The 19,194-nt window shown below is 44.0% G+C and overlaps 1 protein-coding gene across 12 annotated transcripts in view; it reads right to left on the bottom strand.

Annotated features, from left to right (window-relative positions):
• The window catches only part of AAK1 (AP2 associated kinase 1), a 167,723-nt gene that overhangs the window by 96,063 nt on the left and 52,466 nt on the right, over positions 1–19,194 (bottom strand). For all 12 annotated transcript variants that reach the window (XM_036873744.1, XM_036873746.1, XM_036873745.1 and 9 more), the window contains exon 3: positions 727–845. In XM_036873744.1, the coding sequence (XP_036729639.1) occupies positions 727–845 (119 nt within the window). The remainder of the gene's footprint in view (positions 1–726; positions 846–19,194) is intronic.

Genomic DNA, 19,194 nt, shown 5'->3' with positions numbered 1-19,194 from the left:
ATATATAATAAAATGCACAGATCTTAAGGTGTCCAACTGAGTTCAGACAATGGTGTAGCCATAACCACTACCCAAAACAAGATACAGAACAATTTCCATGGCCTAGGAAGTTCCCACATACCCCTTTCTAGTGAATTTTCCACACCCAGACGCCCACTTTCTGATCTCTATTACCACAGATCACTTTTGCTTGTTCTTAGACTTTTATAAATGGGATCATAGAGTATGTATGAGTAAGCAGTTTCTAGGCAAAAAAAAAAAAAAAAAAGGGAAAAGCATTCCGGGGAAAAGAACTACGTGTATGAAATATAAAGGTGTGGAAGGATATGTTCACGGAATGCTGAAGGGCTTGAGAGGGTTGAAAACTAGGACTGGTAGCTGATAGATGATAAGATGGAAAGAGGAGGTTCGTTGGGAAGCCAGGATCTCCATAGTTAATTCTGGGAACCAAGTTGTTAAGTAAATTTTCCCCAATGCCTCAAACTATTTCTCTGACCTGAAAACTGGTCGGTTCTCTCACTGTGCTCCTTTCTCTTCAACTCTCTAACTAAGAGTGACCAAGGCAGGAGCAGCGCCCTACACCCCATGGCTGTTCCCTCCCATTTTGTGCAAGGCCTCTCTGCCATCTCAGGGAAGGGAAGACGCCCCCATTGGCTTTCTTATGAGAGGGCACAGTCCCTCTCCCCCTTTTAAACAAGCAGTCCCAAGTCTGAGGGGCAACCTTACCATTATCTGTATTTCTCTCTTGCACACCTGGAGATCATGCTCATTGTTGACAAACATGCGTTTCAAGGCACATTTCATCCCATTGCTTGTCCTCACCAGAAACACGATAGCAAATCCACCTGTGAGAGAAACACACATACAAGCTCTTTTGAGTCATGTTTAAAAAGTCAATCAAATGACCACGGTGGCTATAGTTTGATGTCACTGTTAGTGGTACTGATGTCATCATCAGCTAGGCCTAGGGCTGACCTGGCATAGAAAAGTTTCTTAAGATTCTGGGGACTCAAAGGTATCACATGTGGGATTGGGTAGCAAGTCAGAAAAATTGTTCCTTCAGTTTGCAAGGCAGAAATAGAGGCACAGGTAGAGAACAAATGTATGGACACCAGGGGGGAAATGGGCGGGGGAGGTGGTGATGGGATGAATTGGGAGATTGGGATTGACACGTATACACTAATACATATAAAGTAGATAACTAATAAGAACCTGCTGTATAAAAAATAAATAAATAAAATTCAAAAAAAAAGGATATGAGGTCATTTAAGTAAAAAGAAAAAAGAAAGAAAAATTGTTCCTAAACATCTATCTAAAAAAAAAAGAAAAAAAAAGGAAGAACAGTAATTATCTTCCAAAGAAACTACAGATAAACAGATGAATGAACGGATGAAAAAAAAGAACCAACTACATTCCAACTGCTCTCCTAGGCACTCTGAGCTCTTGTTTAATTCATACCACAATCCTGTGAGGCTGGGTGACATTTTTTCCCTTTAAGACAACAATTACTAGCTGAAGAAAACAGAGGTTCAAAGAGATTAGATTCAACCAAAGACTTCTTTAAAAAAACATAAGTCCAACACTTAAACAGAGAGGCTCGGAAATTATTTCAATAATTGCTCTATGAATAGTTGGCAATTAATTTCAAGAATCTCCTTCTCTTCCTTTTTTCTCATCCTTCCTCACCCCATCCCCCAACTCAAATCAACAATGCACTCTGAGGATTCCTCCTGCCCTCCCTACCTCATGGGCTGTTGAGAAGACACAGACATAGTTAGGAAAGTACTATTCTACACAGCAGACACCAGGCAAGTATGACGATTACTGGAAGAGGTTTTTTTTTTTTTTTTTTGTAATTTATTTATTTATTTATTTATTTTTGGTTGTGTTGGGTCTTCGTTTCTGTGCGAGGGCTTTCTCTAGTTGGTGGCGAGCGGGGGCCACTCCTCATCGCGGTGCGCGGGCCTCTCACTATCGCGGTCTCTCTTGTTGCGGAGCACAGGCTCCAGACGCGCAGGCTCAGTAGTTGTGGTGCACAGGCCCAGCCGCTCCGCGGCATGCGGGATCTTCCCAGACCAGGGCTCGAACCCGTGTCCCCTGCATTGGCAGGCAGATTCTCAACCACTGCGCCACCAGGGAAGCCCCCTGGGCAGAGTTTTTAATGTCTGCACTAACCCTTCTCTAAAAGACAGTTCATAATTCATTAAAAGAAGTTACTATAACTCCAACAGAAATTCTTCAGTGCTCTAAATTGGTTACGCCTTAGCGTTCCACAAATTCTTAGAGCTCCTAACCTTGACCTCACTCCCCAAACACTGTATGAGGCATTCAGTGCCACTGTTAAGAGGGGTTTGGGTAGATAAGGTGCAGTAAAGCTATCAAAGTTGAAGGCTTTGGGAAAAGCAGCAGTTATATCAGACACAGTCCATCTGCCCGCTCACACACCTGCATAATTTAGCTTGAACTATCCTGCGCACTGACCCTGCGTAGTGGAAAAAAATTGCTAGGCTATTCTTTGCACGGAGGTTATGTCTAATTGGATGGAGCTGAACACAGAGAGAAGTCAGCAGTACAGGAACTTGAGCTGAGGTCATGGCATAGTACTGGGGCAAGCAGCCACGCGCAAAATTGATACAAGGTAATTAGCAGTGATTATAGAGACCTCGGACCTGAGATATAAGACTTGGGTCCCAACCATTCCACTCTAAATCCTCTGAGACCCAGCAGCCCTCCAGTACCTGTCTGTTGATGTTCAAGGTATTTCCTGTTGTATCTTTAAAATAACTGTTCTTTTTCAAATGAACTTGAGTCAGATTCTCTACCATGCAACCAAAGAGAGCTTTAATCATAAAGCACTGTTGCACGTTTTCATAAAATACACACATAATTCTGTGTTAAAAAAAAAATTGTTTAATGGGCTCAAATGTTCCAAAAGTGCATGTTGATAATGATTTATCAGAGACTACATGTTTGTATACTTCCTGTCATTGTGCTCTTCAGTACTCAGATAAACACTAAAGTTTCCCATACAATCTTTCATTTCAGCTGTCATGTCTCTAAGCTTGTACCTCAATAACATTTTCCATTTTCTTATGATACTTTAAAGTCCACTCATACTGCTCAACTGTCAATTTAATTCTACAATTTTGAGTATTGACTATTGAAGATTTTTAAAATCCTAGCATGCATTGACAAGTAGAGGTCTAATTACACATGCAAAAAAAATCTCCGCAATTCTAAGATGCATATTTTTTACATTTTAATTTTTAGGATATCAGAATTTTCTTGTAATAAATATGTATATTTAATGCAGTAGTATTTGTCTTCCTTTTTCCCCCCCAAAAGCCATTAAATTCATGATGTGTCTTAGCAATTAAAATTGGGGAAAATGAAAAAAAATAAAATAAAAGTGGGGAAAATGATAATATAAAATTTCTATGTATAGTCATAATTGTTTTGTGAATAATACAAGTGGGTTTTCATTTTACAGACATTTTGAATTAAAAAAAAAAGCACAGAACTACAGACTTTGCACCAGTAGTGTTTCTAGAGAGCCTTAGTCCAAGCATTTTGCTTTATGGGGGGAGGAAACAAGTGAGGCTTAGGATCCCATGGCTAGTTATGGGCAGAACCTGGACCAGTTTCACTGTCCTGATTATCTAAAAAATGTTCTTTCCACTTCACTTATCTTAGTGAAAACTATGCAACACTCATTTAGATAATAAGGACACACCTGACAGTCTTGCAGAACAAAAGTTGGGAATGACTAGTTCCTGCAGTTCTGTGATGCATGGCACCACTAAAGAATGAGGCAAGTCTTTAGAAGCAGGTTGGTGATGCGGCAACTTGAGATAACTGCCACCAGATGGGAGCAGTCAGCTTTCTTTGCCAGGTAGCAAGATGACCTTTCCAGACCGGACTGAAGAAACAGGTCAGAGGCCTACCACATAATCCAGTCAAGCACAACTGGTTGAGAAGAGCCAGCCCAGATCCTCAAAGCCTATGACCAACACAAATCTAAAGGCAACGCAATGAACCACTATGCCTCACATAGACAGAACCACGTTTTAGGCATCTATGCCTATAAAAGGGCTTATTTGCAGGTGAGAAGCATTTAAATCAGGGCTTCTTGATCATGAGATCAAAAATCGAAGCCTGAAAGGATTTGTCCCTTTAAAGATGTTAACCACTTTCACCGTGTAGTTGAACAAATGGAGTGTAAATTTAAGATAGAGGGCAGAGAGCACGACTCGAGACACTTCTCCACCACAGGCCCACATCCACCACACAGATCAGGGTAATAAGATTCTCAGCCGCAGCTAAAGAGGGTGCAGGGATTACAGAAGGCAGCTATAAGACTTCAAGAGAGGTGCTTACCTTAGGTTGAGTTGCATCCCTAGATCTTGATTAAATGTAAAAATCTAAAGCTGAGCTGGGGGAGGTTGGACAGAGGTTAATAAAAGCTAACATTCAGCAGAGCCTGTGCCAGTCTGCCCACAGGAGCCTGTGCCAATCTCGCTGCCTACTGGCATTGTTTGAAACTAAGATAATCTCCATGATTCCACTGAAATCCATTTGTGGGAAAATTCATGAATTTATTGAATCATAAAGGGAAAAAGGATCTGATCCATTATGTGAGGTAAGTGAAAGAGGCAGGATAATTTTGACACAGACACCCTTTTACCTATTAACTTTAAATAGAGAAATATTTTTTGGGCTTTCCTGGTGGTGCAGTGGTTAAGAATCCACCTGCCAATGCAGGGGACACGGGTTCGAGCCCTGCTCCGGGAAGATCTCACATGCCGTGGAGCAACTAAGCCCATGCGCCACAACTACTGAGCCTGCGCTCTAGAGCCCGCACGCCACAACTACTGAAGCCCACACGCCTAGAGCCCGTGCTCCGCAACAAGAGAAGACACCGCAATGAGAAGCCCGTGCACCACCCCACTCACTGCAGCTAGAGAAAGCCCGCGCACAGCAATGAAGACCCAACGCAGCCAAAAATAAATAAATTTTTAAAAAAAAGAAATATTTTTTACTTCCACAAAGAAACATGCTTTCTCCCACTTTCCCTAAAATACATAGCACTCTTGGTCTAACTTTCTCCCTCTAATTTTTGATGATGTGGATGGGGACTTACCACTCACTGTGAATTTAGAGATTTTGTCTGCTTGGTTCCCCTCTGTATCTTCGCGCCCTAGAGTAGTGCCTGACACATAATGAGGCCTCAGAAATGAATTAACTCTCCTCTTAACGTTACTACAGGAATAGAAAAGGCTGCAGAGACTGGTGGAGACTGTGGCAAACCCAAGCACATGGCCCATGGAAAGGAACAGCTACCGTACAACTCAAGGTAATTACTGCCACGTAGGGATACAGACCCCGTTTTATCATCAACACTTGGTATTATTGGTCTTCTTATTTTAGCCATTCTAGTGAGTGTGTAGTGATATTTAATTGTGGTTTTAATTTGCATTTCCCAATAGATCCTTCATCGTTTAAACTCTTAGGATTACCTGCTTCCCACTTTCCTGATAAAAGGCTTTAGTAAGCATAGGATCATGGAGTCACCAATGAAATTACTGAGATAACTTGGACTTCTACCTCTCAAGCAAAGATGACAGAAACGCCTAGTTCTATCCTGGGAGAAAAAGGCAGGTGAGAATTTGTAATACACAGAGGTGGGGGGTTATATAATTTCTAAAATCTCAGCTCTGACATCAGCAAGAGATCATGGTCATCAACAACATTATCTTGACTGAAATCTTTTAATCACAACCTCTTCAAGGAGCCTGGCCATGAATATTCAACACTGGCAATGGGGCTTTTGAAGTAAGTGTAGTACCTCTCCTGGCTTAATCTCAAATACGGAATCATGCGAGCTGGTACCAGGCCCTGGGGGCTGTTCTGAATGAATCAAGACACCAGTGACTCCACTTAGCAAGGACGAGTGAGGGATGGGGAGGGAAGGTGATCGGGAAGAGAAGGAAAACACCAAACTGATGATCTGAGCAGTGACATGCATGGAGATGGGAAACAGCTGGGCAGACAATGAGAATGATGAGACCATGAGACAAAGCCCATCCTGGTGCTGAAACAGGGCTTCTGGATTTGCTGCCAAAGGGGTTTTTGGTGGATATTTAAAAATCGGGCCTAGAGTCGGGGCACTAAAACCTGCTGCTTGCTTACTTCCTGCAGGTAAAAGGAACTTCATTTCCTATCAAAAGCCCCATCTACACCTTTAGGAATGGCTTCCACTTGTGTGAGATGAAAGCAGACAAACCAGAGCCAGAGGAAAGTAAAGTGAGGAAAGCTTCACATTCTGCTCGTGTCCTCCACTTCTCTACCCGACAAATTCTGTGTTTCTCTTTCAAAATAAGGTTTAACCTGATGAATGCTGTTCACTTAATGCAGTTTCTCTTGGAATTACTTGAGGAAGAGAAAACTAGAATAAAACAGCCTCCTGAAGCTTAACTAAAGAATCAGAGCGAGAACCCAGTTAAAGTGGGATGTATCCAGGAGATGTAAAAGAAAGGGCAACATTGGATGCGTTGCTGGATCTCTTTGGTCTCCATTCCCTCAACTGCAGAAATTAAGGCAAAATGAGTGGTATTTAAATGAACGGTTTCCTCAGAGACCTATAGGATTACAGGAGGTCCTGCAGTGGTCCCATGAGGGAAAGTGGCTCCACTTAAGAGTAGGGCTCTGCACACAGCTTCCTTTTATCTGCTTATTATTCATTCTGAAAGAGATGCTAGAAAAAAGGGGGGAAACTCTGCTTTAAAGGAGAAAAAAACCCAAAGAATATTCTGTAGCCCTATGTCAAAGTATTTTATAAAGAAGAAAGGACTACAGCACTGAAAGTCACGCAGACGGCCCTTACTTACCAGCCTACCACAGACACAAATGTGCACAGGCAGCCTGGGGGGCGGGGCCACCATGTCCACTTTACACTGAGACCGTGGAGTATTCCTTTAGAGTCCAACAGGTGAGGTTCAAACCCCAGCTCAGGAAAGCCATGATCTCACTGAGGCCCTGTCCTCTCACCTGTCAAGGGCAGCTGAGAACTACCTCTTAGCTTTGGGGAGGATTAAACGACAGGCAAAGCACCGAGCACATAGGTGGTATGTGATGAATATAGCTTCCCTCCTTACCTCCTCCCCACCAAAGTTCTTTGTATTTGTGTGATAGATATCTGACTTACCATAAAGTTCTGAATCTGGCGTATCTTCTTGAGATAAAGGGCATAAACTCAAATACCTACAGGGGCCAGACAGATCATCTAAGGGAAGGAAACAGTCCAGGTATAACAAAGTGTACAGAGGGAGTCTAATGATGGGAGATCACGGGGAGTGGTGAGACCGTGCAAACCAGAAAGTGCACGCCCAGCTCACGGGGCAGCCGCTCCCCAGCGAAGGCCAGTTGCTGCCATGGAGGAACGTGGGCTGAGGGTTGCCAAGTTTTTTGATTTCCAAGAGAAGCTAGATTTTTAGGAGAAATCTCCCAATTTTTAAATCCCAGCTACAACTTTAGAAAAGCTCTTCACCCCTGTGCAAGTTAAGGAAACCTATTTCCAAGCTTGGACTGAATGAGACAGCCCTGCCTCAACCTTTATGAGAGCCTTGTGAAGTAGCAGGACGTGTACGACAATCTCTACTTGACTAGCTGGGAAACTGAAGCACGGAGAAAAGCCCAAGTGGCCTCCCTAGTACCGCCACCTAGAGGCAGGGCCAGGACTGAAAAACAGGCATACCAGTTCCTGGTCCTGACCTTGGTCCACTCTCCCATGCTGCCATCCCTCCGTCCCTCCCTCCCTCCCTGCAGCGGACCCTACAAGACACCTCCATTACCAGGGAAGGTTAGGGAGAAGACATGGTGAAAGCCAAGGGGCCTGTCCAAAGCTTGGCCTCCCTCACTGGCCCGGTGAGAGGGAGAACTTGAGTGCACTGTCTGCAGTGTTTCTCAGCCCCCACGGGGAGTGACGACGAAGAGGTTGACACACACCCATCCACAATTTATTCAAGACAACTTGGCCAGAAGCTTCAGAAGGAACAAAAATGTTCTAAACTCTAGAACAGATGGCAAGGAGCACAGCAAAGATTCTGCAGGAGAAAAGGTCAATTTGAAGCATTTGTCAACACTGATTTCAGTGGGGACTTGGGGTTTGTTTTTTCACGTCAGTCTCTCCTGACTTGCCTCAAATTAAAAATCACCATGTGCCAGCTCCTTCTGGGGAACATGTCAAAGCAGTCCCATCCCCAGGCAGGAAGAACACCCAGATGGGAGATGACTTGAGGTACTCAACTTCCTCTCTCTCCATCGGGAGCTGTGGGCACAGAGTCAGACACTGGCAAACTCTGGCAGTGACACAGAAACATCAACGGAACCCAATCAAGGCCACAGCCCCGGTTGAACACGGGACAGCTGGCAGTTGGCTCTTCCTTTCTAGGACCGCAGCAACTGGGGAACATCTCCAGTTGATCTCCATTCTCTTTTGGCATGAGTCTTGAAAAAAATAATAATCATAATAGACATTTCCAGAGAAGGCACCTGCCTACCTGGAACAAAGGTTAGAGTTTAAGAAATCAAGTTGGCTCCCACACACCAGAGGCTTGTGAATTACTGCACATAGAACCACAGCACATTGGACCTGGCCTGTCGTCAGCTGAGACCGACCAGAAGAGGGCCTTTCCCAGAGCCACCGGGCCCACCTTGTCTGAACTATTTCCATGGGGTTGGCTGTCTAGCAAATGTAGAGGGAAATGGTGAGAGACATCAGCAGGGCCATATCCTTTGTTCACTGACATGCCCAGATCACGCTGAGCCATTTTCTCTTCTCTATTATCACAAGCCAGGGTGATCTTATGAAAACAGAAATTGAATATCATTCTCCTGTTTGAAACTCCTCAGTGGCTTCTGGCTCCTCTTAGAAGGAAACTCGAAATGCTGACACGGCCTGTGAGGCACATGACAGGATGTGATCTCTCTCTCTCTCTCCAACCTCATTCTCACCACAGCCTCTCACCGCTCACTCTGTTCCAAGCCACAATCGCCTTCTTTCTTCCTTGAGGTTGCCTGTGCTCCACACTACCTAAAGATTGCTGTGCAAGCCTCTCCCTTTGCCCTATTCACCTCATTCTTGGCCTGACCGGCTCCTAGGAGTCAGCCCTCAAGTTTCAGGCTCCGTGTTACCTCCTTGGACGAGCCTCCCCTGACTGCCCCTGGCCCCCACCCCCTCTTCCGATCAGGTTACATCCTTGTTACGCACAGCGCCCTCCTCTCTTCCTTCGGAATGGAGCAGGAGTATAATTAAATGCTTAGGTAGGTAATTCCTGGTTTGATGCCTTCTTTCCCTGAGCCCTGTAAACTGCACAAGGGCAAGGACAATGACTAACTCACTGTGGCCTCTGTCATGCAGCACAGTGGCCACTGCATAGAAGATCCTCAAGTGCTTGCCTAGCACCCTAAGGAAACCAAAAAAAAAAAAAAAAAAATCCCACACCACACCGCACCAAACCAAACCACACCACACTATATACAGTGCCAGCTTTTCAGAAGGTTAGAATCTATATGGGGTAGAAGGGACACTATTTGAAGAGGCAGCCCACCCCACAGAGAAAAACCCTGAGCGTGTGGCTCAGTACAGCAGAGGGTGGTCTGAGACTACGCCAACCGGACAGCATCCTGGGGCAACACGCACGAGCTGCATCTTCACAGAAATCTCTGTGCTCTCGCAGAGTGGTACTTGTTCCACCTGTGATCCCGTCTTTTAAAAAGAACACTTGAGCTGGAAATGAAACCCTCTTCAGTTGAGAAGGAAAAGAAAGCAAACTCCCCCACGCTCCACGCTGCCTCACCCTTCACGTGAAGAAGCAGAGAGCCTCTCGGGTGTGAACTGTCTCAACCCCACCCCCAGCCCAAGCCACGGGTGCCAGCAATCTTCTAGTAAGTGGTGTGCAAACCAAGAGAGCAGCTGGGGTCAGCCAGAGGGCACGGCATCCGTGCCCGGGTTCGTCACCCCCCCGCCACAGACACGCAAGCTCCGGCTCGAATCATTTCCACCAACATTTGATGTGTGTTACTGGTCCACAGTCTCCAAAGGAGAACCGGGATTTCGGCAAAGCCAAAGCTTGGCTGACAGTCTCTCAGGTTCCAAGTGCTAATTCCAGAACATTCCACTTTAACTTCATGCTTCAAAGCGTACTTCATGTTCTGCACTTTGTGCTTTTGTAGTAAGATCAGGTTAACTAGCTCTGTTCCAGAAACAGCATCCTGTTCCGGAAAAAGCATCCTGTTCCAGAAAGAGCGTTTTCTACTGTGGTGATTTGAGCTCAGCAGCCAGGGTAAGCTGTGTCTTCTGTTCTCCTGGGACATGCACTGACATCAAAGGTACATGATATAAAAGTTTTCAGTTCTTTATGTTTCATTAGAACTGATCTCCAGAGACATCTGCTTTATCCAGGTCATCCTAATCTGCCTCGACCCTCCTAATTATGAGGGAGACGAGCCCTCATCCTGGGAAGCAGGGTGACGTTTTCTCAGCTCCCAACAGTTAATCACAGAGCATTCCAACCTAACTTCACACTAAAGCCTTTCCTCTGAGGTTCAGGATATCTGACTGTACTACCCATCACCGTCACGCACCCACCCCTAGGTCGTGTCTCCTTACCCAGTACTTGCGCACCAGTCCACAATCTGCTCTCCACCCCAACTCTCACCATCACCCAAGTTGATTTCCCCAAGTCTTAACAATTCTATCCCCTAAACCTCTCTGGAATCCACACTTCTCTTCCACCCCTGATGCTCCTTCATATACTTCTATTTTCTTACTGGAACTAAAATAGAATCCTAAGTTTCCATGCCTTGGATCTCCTTCCATTCTAAAATTCATATCTAAAAACTCCTCTTAAAAGCATTCATTAACTCCCCAAAGCCAGAATAAAGACCAAATTCCTTAACACAGCAGTACGTTAAGAACCTTTATATTTTCCCCCATTTTATTGTGAGAAATTTCAAACACACAGCAAAATTGAAAAGACCACATTGCAAACATCCATATACTCACCACCTAGAGTTTACAATTATTAACATTTTGCTACACTTGTTTTATCACATATTGATCATCCATCTACGCAAACATCAACTCATTTTATTTTTGATGCAATTCCAAGTAAGGTGCAGACCTCGGTGCACTTCACCCTAAACACTTCAGCATGCATCTCTTTAACTAGTATTCAGAATTCATGGTTCTTTTGTGGAGGTCGAGTAGAAATAAAATCCAGTTACAGTGAAATGTATAAATCTTAAGTGTATTATTGGATGAGTTTTGATAAATGCATACACCCGTGTAACCCAAACCCCTATCAAGATATAAAACCCTTCCATAACCCAGAAAGTTCCCTCATACCCCTTTCCAGACAATCCCACTCTCATATCCCCCCAGAGGCAACCTCTGTTTTGATTTTTTAAATCTATTTCTAGTTTTGCCAACTTTAAAACTTCATATAAATGGAACCATACAGTATGTGCTTTTTTGTGTAAGAATCTTTTCCTCATCATAGTAGTTTATACTGTGGAGTGTGTCAGTAGTTCGTCACTTTTACTGCTGACCTGTTTATCCTCTCTCTTACAGATAAGACATTTGGGTTATTTCAAATTTGGAACTATTATGAACAAAGCTCTCTAGGCGTTCTTGTACAAGTCTTTTTGTGTCGCATGTTTTTATTTCCCTTGGGTAAATATCTATACTCAAGAGTGTAAGTGCTAGGCCACTGTATAGGTGTATATTTAATTTTACAAGAAACTGCCAGACCTTTTCCCAAAGTGGCTGTATCATTTTACACTCCCACCAACAACATATGCTCTAGACCTTTATCATCTGAATACTTCCCTGTCCTCGCCCAGCTCTATCTCCCCATGCTCCCTCCTCTACCACCAAGCTTTCAGAACTTTAACCTTTTTGCTGCATTTCATTTCCTCTGCCTCGAAGACCCTGACCCAATCCTCTGCTAGATAAGAGGAGTTGAAGATTGTTAAAATAACACCTCTTTCATGAAGTCTTTCTTCCCTTTCCCTGATAATCGCCCCCAGGCTTTCACATTATCACACATTTGGCCTGCACCTCTACTGTTGCACTCATCACAGAGCGCTGTGACTCCCCCCCCCCATATGTTCATCTCCCCCGCTACACAGGCTAAAGAAAAGAGGGAACCACTTTTTTCTGCCTTGGTAGAAATACTTATGTTATCATAATACTTTATTATATACTATATGATACTTTATATTTTTTTCATAAAGTATACTATGTATACTTTAATGTTATCATTAAAACACCATTTAAGGACTTTGAATACTATGAAACTGTAAGGACAACATTCTACATTGCTCTCTGAGTCACCAAAGAAAATTAAAATGGCAAGAAGAGCTTCTTATTTCTCTTGCAGTCCTCAGGGCTAGCATGGTGTTTGGTACATAGTAGATGATTAATAGATGTTTCCTAAATTAAGAGCAATCCAGTAATGTTGCTTCCCTGCTCAGAATGCTCCTCTTGCCTCGACCACCTACAAGATAAAATCCCACCCCTAATGTGGCACGCAAGTCCCAACAGAATCTGGAGCCCACACTGGCCTGGCCAGCGTCCTACGGTGCCCCGGTGCTTTTTGCTTGTATTCTCTATCTGGAATAGCTGCCTTCTCTTTAAATAGTAAATGAGTAACTGTAAGTCCAAGTGTAGCTCAAACCAGGCCTCCTATGTGAACTTTGACCTAACAGAATGCCCGTCCCTACTTTATTTTCTAACCCTGATTATTATCCCACTTGTCTGCATAGCAGTCTTTCCTGAGGACTATATTCTCTCAGAGGGCAAAGATTTTACTTTATTTTTATTCTTTGTAGGAAACACATTGGTCTAGCTTACCATACCCTTCACCCCATGCTGAAATAATGATTAGATGCATTACATCAAGTGGTTCCCTTCTCCTGGCCGTTGCTACCGGGACCAGGAGTGGGTAGCTGGCACACATTCTCTCTTGAGAATCCTAGTAACAGCTCAGGAACCGGAGTCGGACAGTGTTGGACAACCACGCAGACCAGGCCGGTAGCTACTGTCAGTCACATCCATGCTCACAAAAAAGCAGAGAAGAGTGTTTTGCAAAAAAAAGGCAAGATATCAGAGCAGACACTTGGAAGAAGCTGCAATTTGACACTATGAGGCTCCAAGGGGAGAGAGATGGACAGAAGAGACACCTGATAACTTTGCAAGACTCACAAAATCCAGCTTCACCTCCTGCTGTTGGGTTCTGAAAGGTTCCCCTATATTTATTCAATGCATTCCTTTTGACTTACTCTAATTTGAATTAAATTTCTGTTCCTTGAAACCCGATGACCCTAAGACACCTTACACCAGTATGTTTATAAAATACATGAGCTCTGATACAACCTAAATTTTAATACTTTTAACCATAAGCCTCCTTTAACAGAAAGCATCCAGAACAGTGTTAAAACAGCATATTAAAAATTGCACTTGAAGAGTTGGAATTTTTAAGTTAAAAACTAGATTTACATTAAAATAGAACCTGCATTGATACACAAAGATCTAAGGAAGATCTAAGGACTGAGTTACCTGAGGATGATGGGATTGCAGTTGATTCCTTTCTTCCTTATCCTTTTCTTTATTTTCCAAATTTTCTATAATGACCATATATTATCTTTCTTAAATTATAAAAAACAAACAAACAAAACCCTCCTTTTTTTGTTTATTTTTAAAGAAAAACCTGTCCCCCAAATCTTGGGAGGCGTATTAAGAAGGTAAGTCTCCAAAAAGGACCAGGAAGGAGCACAGCAAGGCGGACCAATGCACAAAATTCCATGCAGAGAAAATTTCCCCTGCCTTTGGTGTAAAACAAGGGCTGGGACTCGGGTGAGGGGCGTAAGGCACATGTCTGGAGCACAAAATTTATGGGAGTGCCCCAAAACTCAGTAATCAAGATAGATAATATTTTAATGTCTTTTTAAATGAAAATTAATACAAAAAATCCATGATGAACAAATTTCATTTTTAAAATAAAGACAGGGTTTCCCTGGTGGCACAGTGGTTAGAATCTGCCTGCCAATGCAGGGGACATGGGTTCGAGCCCTGGTCCAGGAAGATCCCACATGCCGCAGAGCAACTAAGCCCGTGTGCCACAACTACTGAGCCTGTGCTCTAGAGCCTGCGTGCTGCAACTACTGAGCCCACGTGCCACAACTACTGAAGCCCACGCGCCTAGAGCCCGTGCTCCGCAACAAGAGAAGCCACCGCAGTGAGAAGCCCGCATACCGCAATGAAGAGTAGCCCCCGCTTGCCGCAACTAGAGAAAGCCCACGCGCAGCAACAAAGACCCAACGCAGCCAAAAATAAATAAAATTTTAAAATAAATAAATAAAATAAAATAAAGACAGGATCAGTACTGATTTTTCGTTTTGCCTCAGGCTCCAATATGGCTGATCTTGTCTTTATTTAAAATTCTGATATTTTGTTCATCGTGGGCTTTTTGCATTAATTTGTTTCTATGCTTACTGTAATCCTGACTGGCTAATTTCCTGGGAAATTTTCCCGACCCTCCAGCACGGTCAAGGCAGTGAGGTGGAGCAGTGCCTGTGCGGTCTGATGGCAGCACTAAGCAGGTGCAAAAGGAGAAAGATGATGGCCTTGAGAGGTAAGTCGTCCTGAGAGGGGTCTAGAAAGCCCCACGTACACTCCCAGGTTTCCCCAGACCACGACTCTAGCCCAACCTCTCTTTTCAGTGACTTTCCATGATTAATATATATGATATACAATGACTGCCACCCACCAACCATAAAAGGAACATTAGTCCTTAATAGAATACTATTTTTAAATATTTATATGTTAACAACTATGCTTGAGTTTCATGGCGGTATAAACACGATACACACACAAACACTCAAAAAAGCAAGTGGATACCAGTTGAATTATAATAATCAGCTCAATTAACCATGCTTATGAGACGTTCTTCAAGGCCTGACTTCACCTGGTGACTGACATAGGCACATATGCCTAGAAAACAATGGCCTCTGAGCTTAAGAGGTCAAGTCAATGATCACAGAAGCATCACCACCCTGGACAGCAGGCTGAAAAATTGCTCTGTTGTTAACACTAACGTAATCAGAATACAAAGAGAAAGAAACATACACTATGACGCTCCATGATATTAGGGCCACATGGCCTGTGCTCCATCTACCTTCACTTCTTCCAGCTCCTTGATAGCACATCTGTTTAGGATACATCCAAAAATAGCACTATCAAGATTCAGCTCTGCGCCGAGCATTTTCACATGCATCCTCTAACTGCATCCTCGTGACAATCCTGTGAGGTAAGTATTAATATACCCGTCATCCGACGGGGAACCACAGGTTCACTCCGTAAGCAGCAGAACCCCAATCACCTGGGCACGTGTCCAGTGCCCTGGATCTGTGTCTAACAGGCTCATTTCCTAAAGCCCACCTACACAATATGCTTCTAAGGCTCCTCTAGCACATTCTACTGTGATTTTCTCATCGAATTACCCATCGTCCATTCAGAGACTCAAGTCCCATTTTACCAATAAGAAAAGTGAGACAGAGCAAAGCAAAGAATTCACCGAACTTTCCATTACTGACCTCTGGCACCACGTGTTTAGGAGTGGGCTGCTGCGCTGTCCTGAGGAACAGGACAGGGGGCTACTCTGTCCTGAGGGCCACTCTGTAAAATGTACTCCCCCACCACGAGGGGGCAAAATGGTGCCCCAACACTCTTCCTACCGGGTTCCATGCTAGGGAACCCCCCCTCACCACCCCGTGACAGGGAGAGCTGAGTGACAATATGGGAGAGCGCCAAGTAACTACTGGGGCATCAGATTTCAGCACATCTTCTACCTTCCAGCAAAGTGGAGGAGATCATTTCCCAGACCTGCCTGCAGGACCAGACTGTGGGAGGGATTTCAGCTACAAAGCTTGAGTTACCGTCCCGCCTTGCTGGCCCCAACCCGTATTCTCTTGCCCTCTGCAGTCACCCGAACAGTAGGAGGCAGGCTGCAATCTACACTGCGGCAGAAAGGAGGGCAGGTACTGATCCCCACCACATCTGTCCCCACAGGAGGTGTAAAGGACCCAGGCCAAGTAGCAGCACATTTCGATGGGGCTTACATTTTAGGTCAGGGAGGCAGTGGGGACGGAGGAGACGGTATTCTTATTCTTAAATTCAAATTCTTGTCACCATCCTTGGTTATCTCTTTCACCTTCATCTTCACTAAGGCACCCTGGGGAATTCCAGGAACCGGGGAAATGGGTCTCAGCCGGAGGGGAAAGCCTGTGTGGAGGAGGAGGAAGGAGAACTCACGGCACTTGCATCCCACTCCCAGGGCTGTAAAAAGGGAACGCAGAACCTTACCTCTTGGCTTTCAAGCAGTAATTAATTACGGCAAGTCAAGGGTTTTGGATGAAGTGAAAAATAGTGAGCATTAGACAAAATCAGACCATACAGGCTATGTTAGCAAGAGTATGTGATGGAAGTGTGGGAACTTTTCAGTTTTCAGTGAAATTTTGAACACAGAGATGCCTTTAGGCTTTTCTCTGGATGTTGAATATTAAGAGATGCTGTCTGGTGTGAACCTGCTTCATTGCAATTAGTGATTCAATCCTAAAGAAACCTGAGAGTCCAATGCTAAGCACATCAACAACCTGGCTCAGACAAGAGTACAAATGCACTGAGATCCTGTTCCCGGGTGTAACACCTTCCCCCCAAATGCCCACGGATCTATATAGCACAACTACCCACTTTTGTTTCTAAAATTATTCTCAGGGTCAAAAGCATCATTTAAGGAAAATCTCAACGTCAAAAGCCGTCAACTCCTCCCTTCCACCACCCCAACCTACCAACAGTTCTCAAGTCCTGAAAAGTCCTGAATCCACCCTGTGTTCCTCAACTTTCACACCGCTCTCTCTTCTAAGTTCTCTATATCAGCCCCATCTTTGCCTCCATCCCCCTTCCTGTCTCTGGAGACAGCCACTCCCCCTTTAAGGACTTTATTCCAGAAATTATCCCTCCTCTCTTGTATTTTCAGTTGTTTCTCTCTACTGCCTCACTCCCTCCAGTATTTAAACACGCTCCAAGTCCCTCTGATCTTAGAAAGAAAAAAGAGGAAAAACAACTCTTCACCCTTTTCTCAATCCAACTGGCTACCACCCCTTTCCTCTTCTCCACAACCAGACATTGTTAATTGCCTATACTCTTCTCTCCCTCCACATTCTACCTCCCAGTCATTCAGAAACCTCCTGTAATCTGGTTTCTGCCCTCTCCGACACCTGCTCTGCACCTCAGTCCAGTACACTATTTTTCAGATGTTATCCCACCTGACTGCCATGCATACTTTTCACTGGTGACAGTCTTGAATCAAAAGCTTTCCCTTTGGGCTTCCAAAGAAAAGGACACTGCATGCTCATTTCTTCTCCTACTCTCTGTCTATTTCCTGATCTTCTTTAGAGTTCTTCATCCTCTTCCTGCTCCTTAAATGCTAGTGTTTCTTCGGGGTTCAGTCCTGAGGCACCCCCCACCTTATCTTTTGAACATTTTCCTTTTGCATCTGTTCACTCTATAAATGCTCCCTAAGCAAGTTCACCCATTAAGCATTTCAGCATCCTTTAATTACATTCATAAGATTGTCAACTCTCCCCAGAGGTCCAGACCCATATATTCGACTTTCTCAATTAACTTGATAGACATTTCCACTTGTAATTTTCACATGTACTCCAAACTCAACATGTTTAAACTGAAATCAAGCCCCGTATGTCCCCCCCACCTGTCTCAAGCCACCTTTCCCATGTTGCCTATTATCGTGAATGTGACCACCACCTACCCCACTCCCTATCTTCAACAACTCCTTCTCCCCAATACCCAACTAATTACCAGAGCTCATTGATTTTTCTCCATCTCTCTCAGATCTGCTTACTTCTTCCCATACTCACTGCCATTGCCTTTTTTCAAGTCCTCCTCATTTTCCTCCTGGAATACAACACTTTCTTAGTGTACTTTCAGAATACAGCTTCAGGGTGTCTGCTCACCTCAGGGATTCACCTCTCTCTGGACACTCCCTTTCCCCTATCAGTCATGTTTGGTTAACTAATACCCTCACCCTCATCCTTGCTGGAATTGATGGGATCAGTAAGGATAACTGGCTCAAGCTTGGGCCAATCAGTTTCTCTCTCTCGGAAAAGTGGAATTTGGTGTAAGTCTGTGTAGGCAACTTAAGCTGTAACAAGTGCAAGTGGGAGTGGGACGGTAGCCATGTTGAGCAACACGGATGAACAGAGAAAGTCCACGTGCAGAGAGGAAGAGAAAACCAAAGCAGGAGCAGAAAAAAGCAGAGATACAAGAGAGACAGAGACAGAGGACCCCCAGCCCACCCCCCAGAGCCTTGTTGTTCCTCATCTCAGACCCTGCCCAAGGTCAGCAGCACTCCTGCTCCCAGGTTCCTTGAGAGACGCCCCACCTTATCTTTTGAACATTTTCCTTTTGCATTTCAGCTGCTTTAAGTAGGTAACTATTATGTGCCTATAGAAAGTCTTGACCAACACATTTGGAGCAACTCACTTCTCCTCACTGGGTCTCAGCTTCCCCATCTGTAAAACTGGAAGACTGAATGAGACGAACTCTGTGAAGGCAGTAAGTATTAATACGCAACAGCTTTCAAGCAGAGTATGTGTTATTGCTGTATTCAGTCTACATGCATAACGACCGTCACCACCTGCCCGAGGATAAGGACAGCCAAATGTATATTTTAGGATTGTGTTTTTTAATAATTAACTTTTTAAAAGGTGCTGAGTTTTAAAACAAATTAACAAAATAACCTATTTTTAACTCAAAGTGTTTTATTCATGTCAGTTCTCAACCCATTTACCATGAGTGTACATTTTTTAATTACTTCCTTTGTTAAAGCCCTGATTAAAACATTTCGCTGCAGTTCAGTAGACCTCATTTGGCACTGCGCAGGTGGGCCAGTCCATTTTCAAACAAACCGCTTCTGAACATGTTTAGAGAATGACTTTCAATATTCATTCTTATATTATTGCAGAAAAAAACAGATTCATTTTACAATGCTGCACTGAATGTAGTGCACTAAGTGTTTTAAAAAAACGAAACCTTTTGTTCTCTCAGCAGGC

The sequence above is a fragment of the Balaenoptera musculus genome, chromosome 13 (genome assembly GCF_009873245.2).
Source record: "Balaenoptera musculus isolate JJ_BM4_2016_0621 chromosome 13, mBalMus1.pri.v3, whole genome shotgun sequence".
Classification (NCBI taxonomy): Eukaryota; Metazoa; Chordata; class Mammalia; order Artiodactyla; family Balaenopteridae; genus Balaenoptera; species Balaenoptera musculus.
The sequence above is the reverse complement of the archived record's forward strand: the minus strand, read 5'-3'. Positions and strand labels throughout refer to the sequence as shown.